The 15,714-nt window shown below is 38.1% G+C and overlaps 1 protein-coding gene across 1 annotated transcript; it reads right to left on the minus strand.

Moving 5' to 3' along the window:
• Nucleotides 1-7,682: 7,682 nt before the first annotated feature.
• On the minus strand, nucleotides 7,683-10,850 carry LOC149190298 (uncharacterized). The gene is made up of 2 exons (XM_089410473.1): nucleotides 9,582-10,850; nucleotides 7,683-9,179 (listed from the first exon to the last, which is right to left on the minus strand). Exons 1-2 carry the CDS (start codon nucleotides 10,848-10,850, stop codon nucleotides 7,683-7,685), a joined length of 2,766 nt encoding a protein of 921 aa, XP_089266599.1.
• Between the last annotated feature and the right edge of the window lie 4,864 nt (nucleotides 10,851-15,714).

Raw genomic sequence — 15,714 nt, forward strand, 5'->3', positions numbered from 1 at the left:
ACATCAAAAACAAAAATTACCTCTCCCCATCCATCCATCAAAAGTAGTATGGAGATTGGCTTTTGATTCATTTATAAAATGGTAATGATGATGTCTCGAATCATAAAACAAAACTTATAAATTCAGCTAAACATTACCAAAATCCATGTTATAATCGTACAACTGAATGAAAAAAATAATTTTATATACATATCCAATCTCCAAACTCTAAATGAAGTTGCAGAAAGTGAATTTGGGAACAGAGGAGAAGCCCAAGATGGCCTCTATAGGTAAGGGATGAACAATCTATGAAATAAATTGAGTCTCTGTTCAAATAATATTCAGATCTATTCCCACAGAGTTTCATTGAAATGAAGGGAATACAAGGGGAGTTGGGGGAGATGAATATAGAGCTTCATCTAGATTCCAATCAAGTTAAGCATCCACCATATCGACTTAATCCCCAATTCAAGGAAAAGGTAAATAAAGAAATTGATTTAATTCTAGCTACTTGTTTGATCTCTCCAGTAGATAAATATGACTGGATCAGCTATGGGGGTATATATATATATATATATATATATATATATATATATATATATATATATATATATATATATATATATATATATATATATATATATATATATATATATATATCTACTACTTTTGCTATATCAACATAAACAACAGGTGCTTTTCAAACCCTGGCTACTGACTTTTCTAGCCATGCTATAGGTGGTGGTTGTATGCCTTGATACTAATAGACAGAGTCCAACAATGGAATGTAGTTCTTCTCCAAGTTCTTACCCAAGATAAGTTCCCATGGCTATGTGCTCATGAAAAAGGGGGAATAGAAAGCAAACAATTTTATCTTCCAAGAAAACAGGACTACATTCATTGAATGAATCCTCGTCAATGAACCCACTAACATAGTGGATGTTTGAATTGTGGAAGGAGATAGGAAAAAATTGAACAATGCTTGTTTCAAGAGAGAATGCTCAGAGAATACAAACCAGATAATTGGGCTCTTACTACATTAACAGGTTTGCAATCATTGTACAATTAATCATCCATGCATACCATAATGCAAAATTATAATTAGGAATGTCCATGGTGATCTTAAATATTTCCCTAGAATGCTTGAAGAATATTGATGCTTCAATTTATGAACCTTCACTAATGCATATAGATTCAAAGTGGAAGCATTCAACTTCTTTCCTAGAATGAAATAAGCAAATATTGCAGTAAAAAAGGGCTAACTGGCCTATTTTGGTGACATGTTGAGAGTAAGCAACTGATACAGGATCAAAATGGTTCTGAATGGAAGTGATTTCTTAACATTTTTCAAATTGTTGATAATAAGAAGAGGTTATGACACAAAGGTCAGCAAAATATTTAGTATTCATGAATGCAAACTTGGAGTATCTAGAATTGCTTAATATAAGAAAAAATAAAGGATGCTTAATAGGCCACGTTTGTATGCTTTGTGTCTGTAATTGTTTTTTGGCAGCAATCTCATGTACCATGCTCCTATTTGTATTATTGAAGTAACTTCCCAACTGATTATTTCTATCCAATTTCCAAATATGCCATTAACTTACTATAATTGTCAGTTGTAGCTACACTTGCATTCTCAGGCTTTTCCTATGAATTTGTGTGCTCTACACCTATAAAGGGTTACTTCAACTGATTCTGGATGCATAGCTAATTGGGGAGGAACAAAGTCAGAACTATTGTCACTTGAACTCTGCATCAGATGATGAATATATCGAGAAAAATTGAAGAAAGGTTCCTCCAAAAATGTTAAAAAACCACTACCAAAGGGAAAGGGAAGTAGTGAAATCTATAGAAATAAGTAATGATAAAAAAGCACTAAAACCTATCGAGAAGGAATTAAGAGATGAATGGAATACTCAACAGGATTCTCAGAGTTGTAGCAAGAGAATGGATGTGGTTTCTTTCACATTTTCATGTTGTATGAGGTCTATAGGTGGATCCCAAACATGAATTCATTCAATGGAGAAGAAGCAAGGTCAAGCAGTGGATGATTGTAGAGAAAGGAAGACCACCTGTTGGAGAGATCCTTGCACAGATAGTGAACCTGAGAAAACCATATCATAAGTAACATCCTCATCTTTGTCTTCTTTCAATCCTACCATGTTAGGAGGATATAGCTTAAATTCTCTTTTGGAGCAAAAGTTGTGGAGTTGACCTGGGCACCATAAATTCTTTCAAGGATTCCATTTCTAGTAAAACTATTGCACCTATACTTCAGGACTTGATTATCACACTCAATACAGAAATACCAATTGAGATGAACCAAAACTGTGACTAAATACTAATTTTCTATCTCTATTCTAGAATCTATTAAGACAGTAAATGGTAAAACAATAAAAAGAAATTGCATAGAAACAATAGGTCCTCTAAGCTTTTGTAGAAGGATTGATCATGTTGGGAGAGAACGGTTAATTGGGACCTTAGTTTTTTGACCTTTCATTCAATCTTAGATTAGATGTTTTTTCCTCTTTTACTTTTTCTTATAATCCCCTGCTGTACTGACATATCATAAAATCTATTATCAAATTAAGTAATCCAATAAAGAAGGGATGATTGATTCTCATGTGGCACTCTCATGATTTTGATCTTTACATGAACTTGTAAAGAATCCCACTCATATATTTAATGAGAATTTAAAATTCAACCCCTTAAAGTGAGAAACAAAAAGGAAATATAAGAATTTTGATATTCTTGAGATGGATTAACAAGGAGAACAGTTAAAACTATATATTTTTACTAAAAGCAATATTAGATAAATATGTTAATAATTTTTTGATATAAAGTATACAGTCCATCAATGCTTGCTACTGCTGTTGTATACACTGTTCAATACACTTTAAGGAAGGATCCTTGTTGGAGTACAACTCTTACCCTTCACACAAGCTACTATGAAGTAGACCTCAAGTAAGTATTCTAGTTTTCAAGGAGACATGATTGTAATGAGTTTATCCTATACATATCTTACTACTAGGCATGTTAGATTTCTTCATCAAGTACATGCACACAATGTGTAATTATAATACCAAATATTGTGTATTTATGAACTATACGTTGGCACTAGTTTGTTTGAGTTCTATTTTAATGTCAAAAAGGTCAAAGAGAAAAGGGTAGTTTTGTACATTATGATGTAATAACATTCTTTTACTTGTTTCAGGGAATGCACACACTTCATGGTTGACTAGCAGAATAATGCAGGAGGAAATAAGCTAAGAGTTTTCCACATGAAGTATTCAATACCATTTTTTGGTTGTGTTTCTCTTTTAGCCCCTGCCAACTTACCTAGTGATGACAGTTGCAGCTCTGGCAACTGATGAATAATGCACACCGTGTTTACAACTGTCGCAAATAGAAAGTTTTGGGTTTTGTTCATGGAAATAACCCTTGACAAGGCATATGTAAATTTCTAGTTGAATTTTATCATACATTGAGAACACCCTTAATACCAAAAAATTAACTATTTTTCATTAAGTCAGAACTCTTGTCACTTGGAATCTGCATCACATGATGAATATCTCGAGAAAATTTTGTAGAAAGGTTCCTCCAAAAATGTTAAAAAACTACTACCAAAGGGAAAGGGATGCAATGGAATCTATAGCAAGCAAGAATGTTCAAAATGCACTAAAACCTATAGAGAAGGAAATAAGAGGTGAATGGAATACTCAACAGGATTCCAGAGTTACAACAAGAGAATGGATGTGGTTTCTTTCACATTTTCATGTCGTATGAGGTATACAGGTGGATCCCAAACATGAATCCATTCAATGGAGAAAAAGCAAGGTCAAGTAGTGGATGATTGGAGAGAAAGGCAAACCACCCATTGGAGAGATCCTTACATAGATAGTGAACCTAAGAAAATCATATCAGAAGTAACATGCTCATCTTCATCTTATTTAAATCCTGCCATGTTGTGAGGAGATAGCTTAAATTCTCTTTTAGAGCAAAAGTTGTGGAGTTGACTTGGGCGCCAGAAATTCTTTCAAGGATTCCATTTCTAGTGAAACTACTGACCTATACTTCAGGACTTGATTATCACACTCAATACGGAAAGACCAGTTGAAATGAACCAAAACTGTGATTAAATACTAATTTTCCATATTTGTTCTAGAAGCTACTAAGACACGAAAGAGTAAAACAATAAAAAAAAATTGTACAGAAACAGTAGGTCCTATAAGCTTTTGTAGAAGGATTGATCATGTTGGGAGAGAAGGGTTAATTGAGACCTTAGTTTGTTGACCTTAGTTGTTTTCATTGTTTCACATAGCAATTGGGTTCTTGTTGTATTAGATGATTTAGTTAAACATAACCAGGTAGGATAAATCAATCCTCGATGAGGCGATCACTGTGGAAAATGCGTAGTTAGAATTGAAACCAAGATTTGTTGCAATCATTTGCAACAATTCCCACAAGCTGAAACATCAGGATTTATGGAAACCACATCTCTATTTCATTTAAATCTTGATATGATGTGATGGGATAGATGAAGTAGAGCTGAGAAAACATGTAACAAAATGAGAATTCAATTTCGGAGACCAATATCACCAATGATCCAATACCAACGAACTTTCCCTCTCATGCATTTAGGAAAAACTTTTGATCAGGATTTTGGGAAAGTTTGGTTCCCTTTGATAGTATAGTCAAGGTGTTTCATACCCAAACCAATGTTCAAATCCTCGAGGGACATGTTTCTCGGTCACATCCTAGTCGAAGGAATACTTGGTTACATTCTATTGTAATACTCCCAAAATGGGTAAGGGGATGCTCACCACAATATTAATGAAGAGATAGCTTAAACAAAATATAAACCACATCAAAAACAAAAATTACCTCTCCTCATCCATCCATCCAGAACCATGGCCATTGCCTACTAAAACTAAATAAAAATATTCAGAGAAAAGATGCCCATCTACTTTCACATTTCTAATCCTATTGAAATCAACACCGACATAATGTATTTCTCCCTAGAATTTAACATTACCATAGCAAATATAAACTAAAACTATGCCAAGATTAATCTATTGCTCACCTCCACAGCTTGTGAGCGATTCACAAGCCCATTGAGTCTGAAGGATCCTACATATTGGAAGCTGAAATAAGTCTTTAAATTGCTTAAGGAAAAAAATTGTAAATGAGATCTCTTTAATTCGAATTCCTCCCACGAAGAACATTAAGTCAACCTTGCAAGAATTTTGTAAACATTGTATAGAGGTTTGGAACAAAAAAAAAATTAAGAAGAACATTAAGTCAACATTGCAAGAATTCTATAACCATTGTACAGAGGTTTGGAACCAAAAAAAGTACATTAAATGAATACCCTGCACCAAACTTCTTTACAATTAAGATTTCACTTTTCTAAAACCCCTGCAATTGCTTTGAAATTAAAATAGTGAATTAATGACAAGCACCAAGTGCATCTCCATATCCATCGCCATCTCCTTCTCCTTGTCCCTCACTGTCCCTGATGCTCTTTTCAGAACAAACCTCGACAACTCCATCTCCGTCTTCTTGTCTGTCCCCTTCCCCAATGCTCTGTTCAGAACAAACCTCGACAACATCTTCATCTAAGACACCATTATCCATTTCATTGCAGTTAGTGTTGTTGTTAACACAATTATTATTGTTAGTATTGTTATTAGGGTTATCAACAACACACTCAAGATGTTGTAAACGCCGCCTCAGGTTCCTTCAATTGCATCCCGCTAAAACGCTACCTTAGGTTCCTTCAATTGCATCCCGCTAAAATTTGGCTGACACATCCAGACATTTCCCATCACTATGGAAGTCACCAAGTGCAAGGGATGTTAGAGCCTTGCATTCTAGTATCTACAACAAGGCAGAACTAAGAACAATCTTAACCAATTCATTCCAACTACCTTTTCATGATCGAAGGGCTAAGAATCCTCTAATCATCTACAATTAATCTAACCGCACACAGTGATGACAAGTAAGACGAGAGGGGAGTTGATTTCAGAGAGGAACGCCTTACGGCGTAATTATATTAAAAACATATATATATATATATATATATATATATATATATATATATATATATATATATAAAAAATATAAAAAATATAATACATATAAATATAGAAAAACCAAAAATTTTAAACACATATATATGTTAAAACAATATTTTAATGTTAGTTAATCAAATTTCTTAATTTTTGGTGATGATGTTCAACAATATAGTATTTTATGAATTGTTATAGTATTTTATTTTTGTGATGAAATTTTTCTCTTTATTATTTTTTAGTTTAATTAAGCTATATTTAAGCTAGGTCGCTAGTACTAATCACTATTACTATATAACCCCTGTTTAGAAATAATATCATATAAATACCAAATAATACCAAATAAATACCTAACCTAATATTAAAGTTTTTATTATTATTTTTTTTTAGACAAATTTCGGCTGCTATATTATTATCTAAAAAAAGGAGTAAGTTCTCCATACATACAATACTATCTGCATATCTTGGATCAGAGGAATTACAAAATGAGTCCCTTCCTTGATCCTCGTTCTAGTTGTTCTACCCCTAAAACTTCCTAAACTGTTGTAAATCCTAACATATTGTAAAGACCAGAACTTGCATCTACACATCATATTTAATCTATCTCGATATGACTAATCTGCCTGGCCGTGGACTCTTCTGGGTTTGGATCTAGTTCCATCTGTTTTGCGCTGGAGGAGCTGTGAGCTTCTTTATTCTTTTTATCCATCATGAACTGAAGGATTTCAATAGACTCCTCTGCGTGGCTGCAGCGATTAGCCAAATTTCTGAACTGTTCATATAGAGAGGACACTCTATGCAAGAAAAGGTTGATTCCTGCCCTGTATTTCTCGTTCAATATCTTGAACTGATCCTCCATTCTTGTCTCTAAGCTCTTGACCTGATCCTCCATGATGCGCTGTTGCGCTCTTAACTCATCAAATTTCGCTTGGAGATCTGCACAATGAAGACAGTCTTTAGATCGGTCCATCTTGGCCTCAATTGATTTCCTGTTTGAAGTCTTTATTACTAAAGCACAGGTCTTTGGAGCGCTGAATCGATTGTGGCAAGATGCTACTGTAAATGGAAGCCGGTTACCATGATGCCAATACTTGCTCAGACCAATTTTGGCGTAAAGAAATAAGTTGTTCTATGCTGTATAAGTAGAGTTTAATCGCGCGCTTCTATAGTGATGAAGTGCCAAACCGGGCACCATGTGACTTCTTCTTATCCGCCTTGTGATCTATCTCGAATTGCACACAGCATGGAGGGTTGTTCTAATAGTACACTTCGCACCTGAAAGCATATGGCTTCGCATGCTCTCAGACGAATTCCTGATAGCAAATCTTGGCAAAATCCTGCGTACCTGTCCTTTTCTATCGCCGGCACGAGTTCCCTGATCTATAACACTGGTTCTGTCTGCTGAAGGTCGCCTGTTGTTGACTGGATGCGTGAGGGTCATGGTAACGGCTGAAAAGTCGTGCTGGAATTGCAGCTCAGGCTGCCAATAGGTCTTTCGCATGCTTTGTTGGCATGCTTGTCCGCTTCCCTATTCAAATTGCGAAGAATGTGATAAAATCTAACCTCTTCCATTGCCGCTTGAAGGATTTTATTTCTTTGGTTTATCTGTTGGAGGAGAACATTTGGTGTATGCTATCGAAGCGCCATGAGCCTAATGATTATCGTGGAGTCCCTGAACACCACTGCCTGCTTTATCCCTAGTTTGATTAATTGGGTGAGACCCTGAAACAGGGCAAGTCCTTCAGCTCTATTATTGGAGTTCTCCCCTAGTCCCCATTCATACCAAAGGATGCAGTCTCCGTTTGCATTACAGATAAGGCCCCCTACGCCGGCCTGACCTGGATTCGACTTAGAAGCACCATCAAAGAATAAGCAGTACCTGTTGCAGTTGCTTAGCCAGTTGGAGAATTCCTCTTCCTTCAATCTCAATTTCCATGTGCTATTTGATTCTTTGGTTTTTATTCCCCTTCTGCTGACTTCCTGCGCACTGTATGCATTCTCCAGAACGTAGCTGAGGAAGTTTCTTTCCTCAATACTGTAATTTGTTGCCTCTACTTTGCCACTGGTGTGGTTCGTAATTGCTTCTAGAGCCAACATTTTGGCTTTGTGGCAGTTTTTCCTGGTATTGAAACCTTTCTCCTGGAAGACCTTGCCATTTCGCACTAACCAAATGCGCCATAGAAGGGTGTACGGTATGGTGTTCCATACTCTTTGGGCCAGTTTGCTTCTCTTCTCTTTCCAAGGGCAGTTCTTCCTACATTTGTAGATCGTTTCAGCGATGGTGGTCTGAGGCTCCCAGGATGATTCTCCTATTGAGGCCATGTTCTTCCAGCATTCACTGGCTACCGGACAATCTATAAATAAATGTTGCATTGTTTCTTCAGAGCTGCAACAGTTTGGACACCTGGATGGCCCCATTATGCCTCTCTTTCTTAGGTTTTCTGTTGTTAAAGTTTTCCCTTTCAGAAGCAGCCAAATGAAGAACTTAACCTTGGGAGGTTCTTCTGCTTTCCATACTAATTTCCAGTGGTTCCAAATTTCCAGTTGAAAAATGTTGTCGCATAGATATTGATGGCCAGCTTTAACTGAGTATTGTGATCCTGTTGGGTCCCATCGATACCCATCCAGTGCACCTTCTTGAACTGGAGATTTGCTGTGGAGGAGCTTCTTTAAGGCGTTGAGGCTGGTTTCTAGCACATTGGGAGGATCTGGAAATTTCCAGCCTGTCCAGGCATGAGTGTGAGTGTCCCATTTTGATATTTGGGACAAGTGTAAGAGCCCTTTATCATTAAGCCAGTTAATGACAGGGAGTGCATCTGCTTTTGTTCCCATAGGTTGTTGCCCGAGGATTTTGTCCATAGAGAAATTGATGTTGTCTCCCCCGCCTGGGACCTTAGAGATGTTTTGGTACATGAATGGTATTGCCTTCTTGCAAAGTTGCCAAATTTTTGTGCAACCCCTATTAGGTATATTAGATTCCAAGAGCTGCTGCCTTGTACAGTTTAAATATTTTGCCTCCAGTACCTTCTTCCACCATGTTGTAGGTCCTATGATCATTCTCCATACTATTTTTGCTCCAAGGGCCAGGTTGAGGAGCTTTGGGGATCTGATGCCCAATCCTCCTTTTTCCTGTGATTGGATTATGTTCTTCCAGCTTACTAGATTGAATATACTTTTTACCGTTTTCCCTCCTTGCCAAAGAAAGTGTTTAAGAATTCTTTCCATTTTTTGATGGAAAATTGCTGGAGCAAGATATAGAGAAAAACGATAAATAGGGAGAGATGCAATACCTGATTTTAGGAGAATGAGTCTTCCAGCTGGGTTCAGCCATATTGTGCCCCATTGCTACACTTTCCTCTCTATTTTGTCAAGTATCCCATTCCAAGTATCAGCTTTCAAGGGTCCCAAATTTACTCGCATTCCGAGATAAGAGAAGTGATTCCAGATTAGACTGCAGGAAACTCCAAATATGGTTGCGATACTATGGATGGTGTGATTTGTTGCGTTCCATCCATAGATACAACTTTTTACCTGATTTATTTTCCCTCCTGAGTAGTCCATGTATTGGTCCAAGAGTTTTTTGAACCGCCTTGCAATTGTTGTAGAAGCTCCTCCTATCAGCAAAGTATCATCTGCGAACTGTGAATGATTGATGTTCTTTGTTCCATGTTCGATCTTGATGCCAGTGGTTAACCCTACTCTCCGATTATAATCCAAGGCTTGACTGAATGATTCACCCATGAGGATAAACAGATAAGGGGAGAGAGGGCAACCTTGCTTGAGGCCACGGGATGATTGGAAGGCTGCGCATGGTCTCCCATTTATCAGAGGGGAGATCCAAGGCCCAGTTATACATGCAGCGATCATGGTGATGAAGGAAGGGTCGAATCCAATTTTGTGGAGGACAGCATACAGATAGGAGTGCCTTACTCTATTGAAAGCATTTGCAAGATCCAGCTTTAGAACAAAACCTTTTTCCTTCCTGGCTAGACTCGAATGGATGGCCTCTTGAACGAGAAGAATAGAGTCAGTAATGTGCCTGTTGGGGAGAAATCCCCCTTGATTCTCAGAGATCAGGGAGGGAAGAAGGGGCTTAAGCCTGGCTGCCAATATTTTTGAGATAATTTTGTAGGCTGAGTTGCATAAAGAGATTGGCCGGAATCTCGAGAAGGAGGAAGGGCGATTTTCTTTCGGAATCAGAGCAAGATACGTGGAATTGGTGAATCCCCCCATTTTACCTTTTTTCATCACCCAACGAATCATCTTTAGGAGATCTTTTTTTATCATTGACCAGTATTCCCGATAGAAGCATATGGGGAATCCGTCTGGTCCTAGCGCTTTGTCCGGATGCAGACTCCAAATAGCTGCTTTGATTTCTTCTTCTTCTACTTCTTTCGTTAGACTGCTGTTCATTTCTTGTGTGACCCCTTTAGGCATATGCTGGAGCAGGCTTGAGTAATCTTCCTCACCTTTTTCTTCTGTCAGAAGCTTGCTAAAATGCTTGGTGGTTGCTTCCTTTATAGATTCCTGGGTACTATATCGGTTTCCTTCATTGTCTACTATTGTGCTTACTGTGTTTCTGAGTTTTCTCACAGTGGCTTGCTTATGAAAGTAAGCGGTGTTTTTATCTCCTTCCTGCAACCAAAGTTGCCTTGATTTCAATCTCCACTTTATTTCCTCATCCCTGAGTATTTGATTCAGCTGCAAGTATAATTTGCCTTCTTGTTCTTTATTCTGCTGGGATAGTCCTTGCATTTCGATTCTCTGCTGCACATCCTCCAGATCTTGCTTGATTTTCATTTTGTACAATTCGGGCTCTTTATAATTGCTCTTTTCCCAGTCCCTTAAAGCCTGTCAAACTCTTTTAAGCTTTGTCTCCCATATATAGCTTGGATACCCCTCTACATGATGAAACCATGTCGATTGCACCACTTCTTTTGCCTCTGGTATCTAGTTCCATATTGAGCTATATTTGAATGGTATGGGCCCTAAAGGGCAGTGGCTTTGAAGAGTTAGAGTTATCAGATAGTGATCAGAGGCCGATACATTGAGGATATTTGAGTAGCTTGATGAGAAAGTGGAGAGATATGTGATGCCGATAAGGAACCTATCAAGCCGTTCCATGATGTTGCTGGCTCAGATTCTTCTGTTACTCCAGGTATATCTACAGTTTTTGGGCCTGACATCGACCAATTCATGTTCTTGTATTATGCTCTCAAGTCGATTTCTAGAGGGGTCAGGGGTGAAGTTACCTCCTCTCTTCTCATTAGCATGCAGCACTAGATTAAAATCCCCTGCCACAATGAGATTGGCATTCTGTTCCGCTTCTATATTTGCTTTTAAAGTGTCCCAACATATCTCTTTCTCTCTATATTGATTTGGAGCATACACATTGTAAACCGTTACAGATTGGCCTACTGTTCTGCGTTCAAGTGTGGTTCGGATCCAATTTTGATGCACGATGGTAGAGCTGCACTTCCATTTGCTACTGTCCCATAACGTTGCTATACCGCCCGAGGCTCCTCTTGCCTCACTTATGCTTCCACAGAAGCGTTTTTGCTGATTAATTACTCTATTCATTTCACATTGATCTTGCTTTGTTTCTTGAATAAGCATGATTTCAGGGTTCTCACTACGAATTAACTCCTTGAGGGCAACCAACTTGGAGGGGTGCCCTAGTCCCCTGCTATTCCAGGATAGTATTTTCATCATGAGATACTAGATATGTGGAGAGGTGCTCGCCTCTCATGTCCTTTATTACTGTTTTCTTTCTCCGGATGCCCAAGAATGAAGTTCTCTATTGGTGTTTGAGTGCCCAGTGCTATGTCTTTTTGTGCACTTTCGTCCCTTTGTTGTTTAGCTGATTTTCTTCCAGGTCCTTGCTTTTTTGGAATGTCGCTGGGCGCTCCATGGTCCTTTGAAGAGCTCCTGGTGATTCTCGAAGAGGGTGGATCAGGGGGGGCTGCGTGGAGGGGGGAGAAGATTGTTGAGGCAGGGGTTCATTGGATGGAATGTCAGGGCCCGTTTCCACTTCAGAGAGGATCGAGAAAGGATTGGAGGAAGGAGGCAGAGGTGGATCGAGGTTCGAAGAGGGGGGGGAAGAAGGGCGCTGATGAGAGGATCCAGGGATATCAGGATCCACCAGAGATTTGTGGGTGGGCATTGATTTTTTCTTTTTCACAGGTTCCCAATTGCCATCTTGCTCCTCATTTTCTACATTAACTATTTTGGTGCATCTATTTGCAAAGTGCCCGTATTCGTGGCATACCTTGCATTTGAAGGGTATCTGCTCGTAGTCCAATTGCTGGATGTGGCTCCAATCATCCACTTTCAGCTTGATCGCCTCCAGTAGTCCTCATCCTAGGTCGACCTCCACACAAATCCTTGCGCATGCCTGCATATTGTCTTTGGGTTCACTGCGATCTATGTATTTTCCAACCGCATTTCCTATGGCTTTAACTGAGTCATCCCCCCAGCAGTGAAGAGGTAGATGGGGCAGCCGTACCCAAACTGGAACAGCATTCGGGATATCAAGTTCTGGATCAAAATATGGGGTCCATTTGTTGAGGTAGAGACCCCTGGAGTCCATAAAATATGGCCCGTTCATGAATATTAGGTCTTTATCCTCCTTTGTCTCGAAATGAAATGTGAAATATCCTCTGCCACAAAATCTGATAGATATTTTACCTTGAATCTTGTCCAACCAGTTCCTTTCGATCCATTTTTGCACTGTTCTAGGCGATGGCCAAAGTCCTGTGAACTGTCCGATTAATCCTTTCTCTGCTAGGGATAGAGCTGCCATGCGTGGGATAGCAGGCGGTAGTTGAAATTCCTGTAATACATCTAGTTTCTTTACAAACTTTTTTACTGCTGGTCGGGGACGCTGAGGAGGGAGAGATTTCACCAGGTTGGAGAAGGCTTTTTGTAGATCCGGATCCCCGCGGGGTGGATCCGGAGGATCCATGCTGAAACGCGATCTCAATCAGTTGCAGGCTTCGGCTCCGGTTCGCGCGTGCAGCTCAGAGCTCTCGAGAGGGTAAAAGTATTAGCAATTTTTTTTATTATTATTATAGCATAATATTTTAAAATATATATTTTGAATCCAATGTTTCAAAATCAATCAATTTTGAAAATTATTATTAACCTACATCCCTCCCCATTTTTCTATAAAATTTTCGAAATTGATTGATTTTGAAACATTGGATTCAAATGAATGGATTAACAAATATTAATTAATGGATAAAAGTATAAAAAAATTAAGTGACCGTAGGATGATGAAATAGAGTCCACGTCATCCAGTGAATCAACCTTGATAAGTCGGTCTTTTCTGATTTTTTAGATAGATTTGTCTTTTCGAACAAGGCGTCCACTGGTTTATAACAGTTGTTTTTTCCTTACAGATTTGTTTTTTTGAACAAGGCATCCACTGGTTTATAACAGTTGTTTTTTCCTTACAGATTTGTTTTTTCAAACAAGGCATCCACTAATTTATATGAACATTTGTTATCATTTATATATATGATTTAACGAATAATTTCACCATTAAAAAACATATGCTAACCTTTTTCAACTACTTTATATGAACATTTGTTATCATTTCTAGAGGCTTTCCTTGAGAATCCAGAGGCCAAGGGAAAGAAAAGATAAGGCACAACACAAAATAAGCCACGATTAATTTCACCATTAAAAAACATATGCTAACCTTTTTCCACTACTTTATATGACATTTGTTATCATTTCTAACGATTAATTTCACCATTAAAAAACATATGCTAACCTTTCAAAAAGTTTTCAATTAATGTGTTGTTAACGAGTTGCGTGGTGAAAAGAAAATCTATGTCTTCCACCTGTCAGCATAGAAAATAAAACATGGGAGTGGGAGCTGAGAGTGCATTGGGCACTATGCCAAAAAAACAGTGGTGTTGGCATGAAACAAAATGGTGTCAACGTCACTTGCCAAAAAAAAACCGCAGCCATGTTAGCGTCACTTGCCAAAAAAACCGCAGCCGTGTTAGCGTCGAGCACGGATAATGGAACACGTGGGAGTGGGAAAAGCAGCACCGTGGGAGAGGAGAGGACGTAGAGGGTGTGTAGGTGTCTTGAATTTTGGTGCTCATTTGAATTACTAAGGCACCAATCCACGTTTCATCGTCATTCTGCGGAAAGAAAATGGACGTTTCGTCGATTGGCGAGCGTCCTGGTCATGTTGATTTCTACTTGATTTCTACTCCTGGATGGGACATTCAAAGGCATTTATTTTCTCACTAGGACGTCCCAGGTTCAAATCCAAATCCACAATGGTTTTGAAAGGCCTCTACAGCCAACCTACGTTGACATACCTGATAAAGGGTAGCCGCAGGGGGATTGAGAGATTGAGATTAGATGAAAAGGTTATTGAATGTCATTTACCATCCGAAAAACCAATATCTTTTTCACCTGGATCGCCAGGCTCCGGATGCAAAGAGGGTCAAATGGACCTTGTATGTGAAGTCTGATAGGTTTTTAGGGTCATTGACACTGTAAATGTGATGGGCAAGACGGATAATGTTACTTACATGGTGTTCCACTGCAATTTACATCTATTTGCTTGGGATCAATATAGATTACCCTCACCGCCTTGGGTTACTAATATTTCCTTCTCTTAACACGTGAATCCATAATGCTTTTCTAGCTTTAATGGTTGTCTCTTTCTTTCTCTCAGGAAATGTGAAGGTGTGTTGTGTGGAGCGCTCAATATGTAGTGTTTGTTTTAATGTGAGTTTTGTAGTGTTGTTTCAATGTAGTGTTTGTTTCTCTTAACACATGAATCCATAATGCTTTTCTAGCTTTAATGGTTGTCTCTTTCTTTCTCTCAGGAAATGTGAAGGTGTGTTGTGTGGAGCGCTCAATATGTAGTGTTTGTTTTAATGTGAGTTTTGTAGTGTTGTTTCAATGTAGTGTTTGTTTTATTGTGAGTTATGTAGTGTTGTTTCAATGTAGTGTTTGTTTTAATGTGAGTTATGTAGTGTTGTCTAAATTGAGTTGTAGTGTTGTCTCAATTGAGTTGTGTTATGTGTGATATTTTAGTATGTAATTTTGTTCATATTTATGTTTTTGGTTCCGTGATAATTGAGAGAGGGAGAAAGGGAATAAAATACCATGGAAGAGGAGCACATGGAATCACTTTTGATGGGAAACAAACATTATTTACAAAGATTTCAAACATGATTCATAGAGGATGTTAGGATGTCTTCACGGTGAGTGTTCGGAAAGAAAATATATATTCATCTATATTTATGTATGGAATTTTTCTTTGATTCCTTGTTGCTTTTTTTCTCTAATGAGTTAAAGTGTACTACGCAAAAACTAACAATATTGAGGCACATTGAACTAAAGACTCTGGTTAGGCCCACAACCAATTAACAACTCTTCTCACGGCACACTGAACTAAAGACTCTGGTTAGGCCCACAACCAATTAACAACTCTTCCGGGCAAATAATTTCCATAAATAAAACCCTTCAACACTGATTTTGTTGGCCAACAAAGTTAAGGTTAGTGCATTTTGATTGATAATTTGATTTCTTGATTTTCTGGAAAATCCTATAACATTAAAAAATACACAACCCTTTCTCTACTCTTCTTCTGAAATTTGATGCATGTAGATTTTACTTTTGTTTTAATTTT

This window comes from Pinus tabuliformis, chromosome 3_1 (genome assembly GCF_031772625.1).
Source record: "Pinus tabuliformis cultivar Carrire ecotype Pingquan chromosome 3_1, CPIR1, whole genome shotgun sequence".
In the NCBI taxonomy this organism is placed as follows: domain Eukaryota; kingdom Viridiplantae; phylum Streptophyta; class Pinopsida; order Pinales; family Pinaceae; genus Pinus; species Pinus tabuliformis.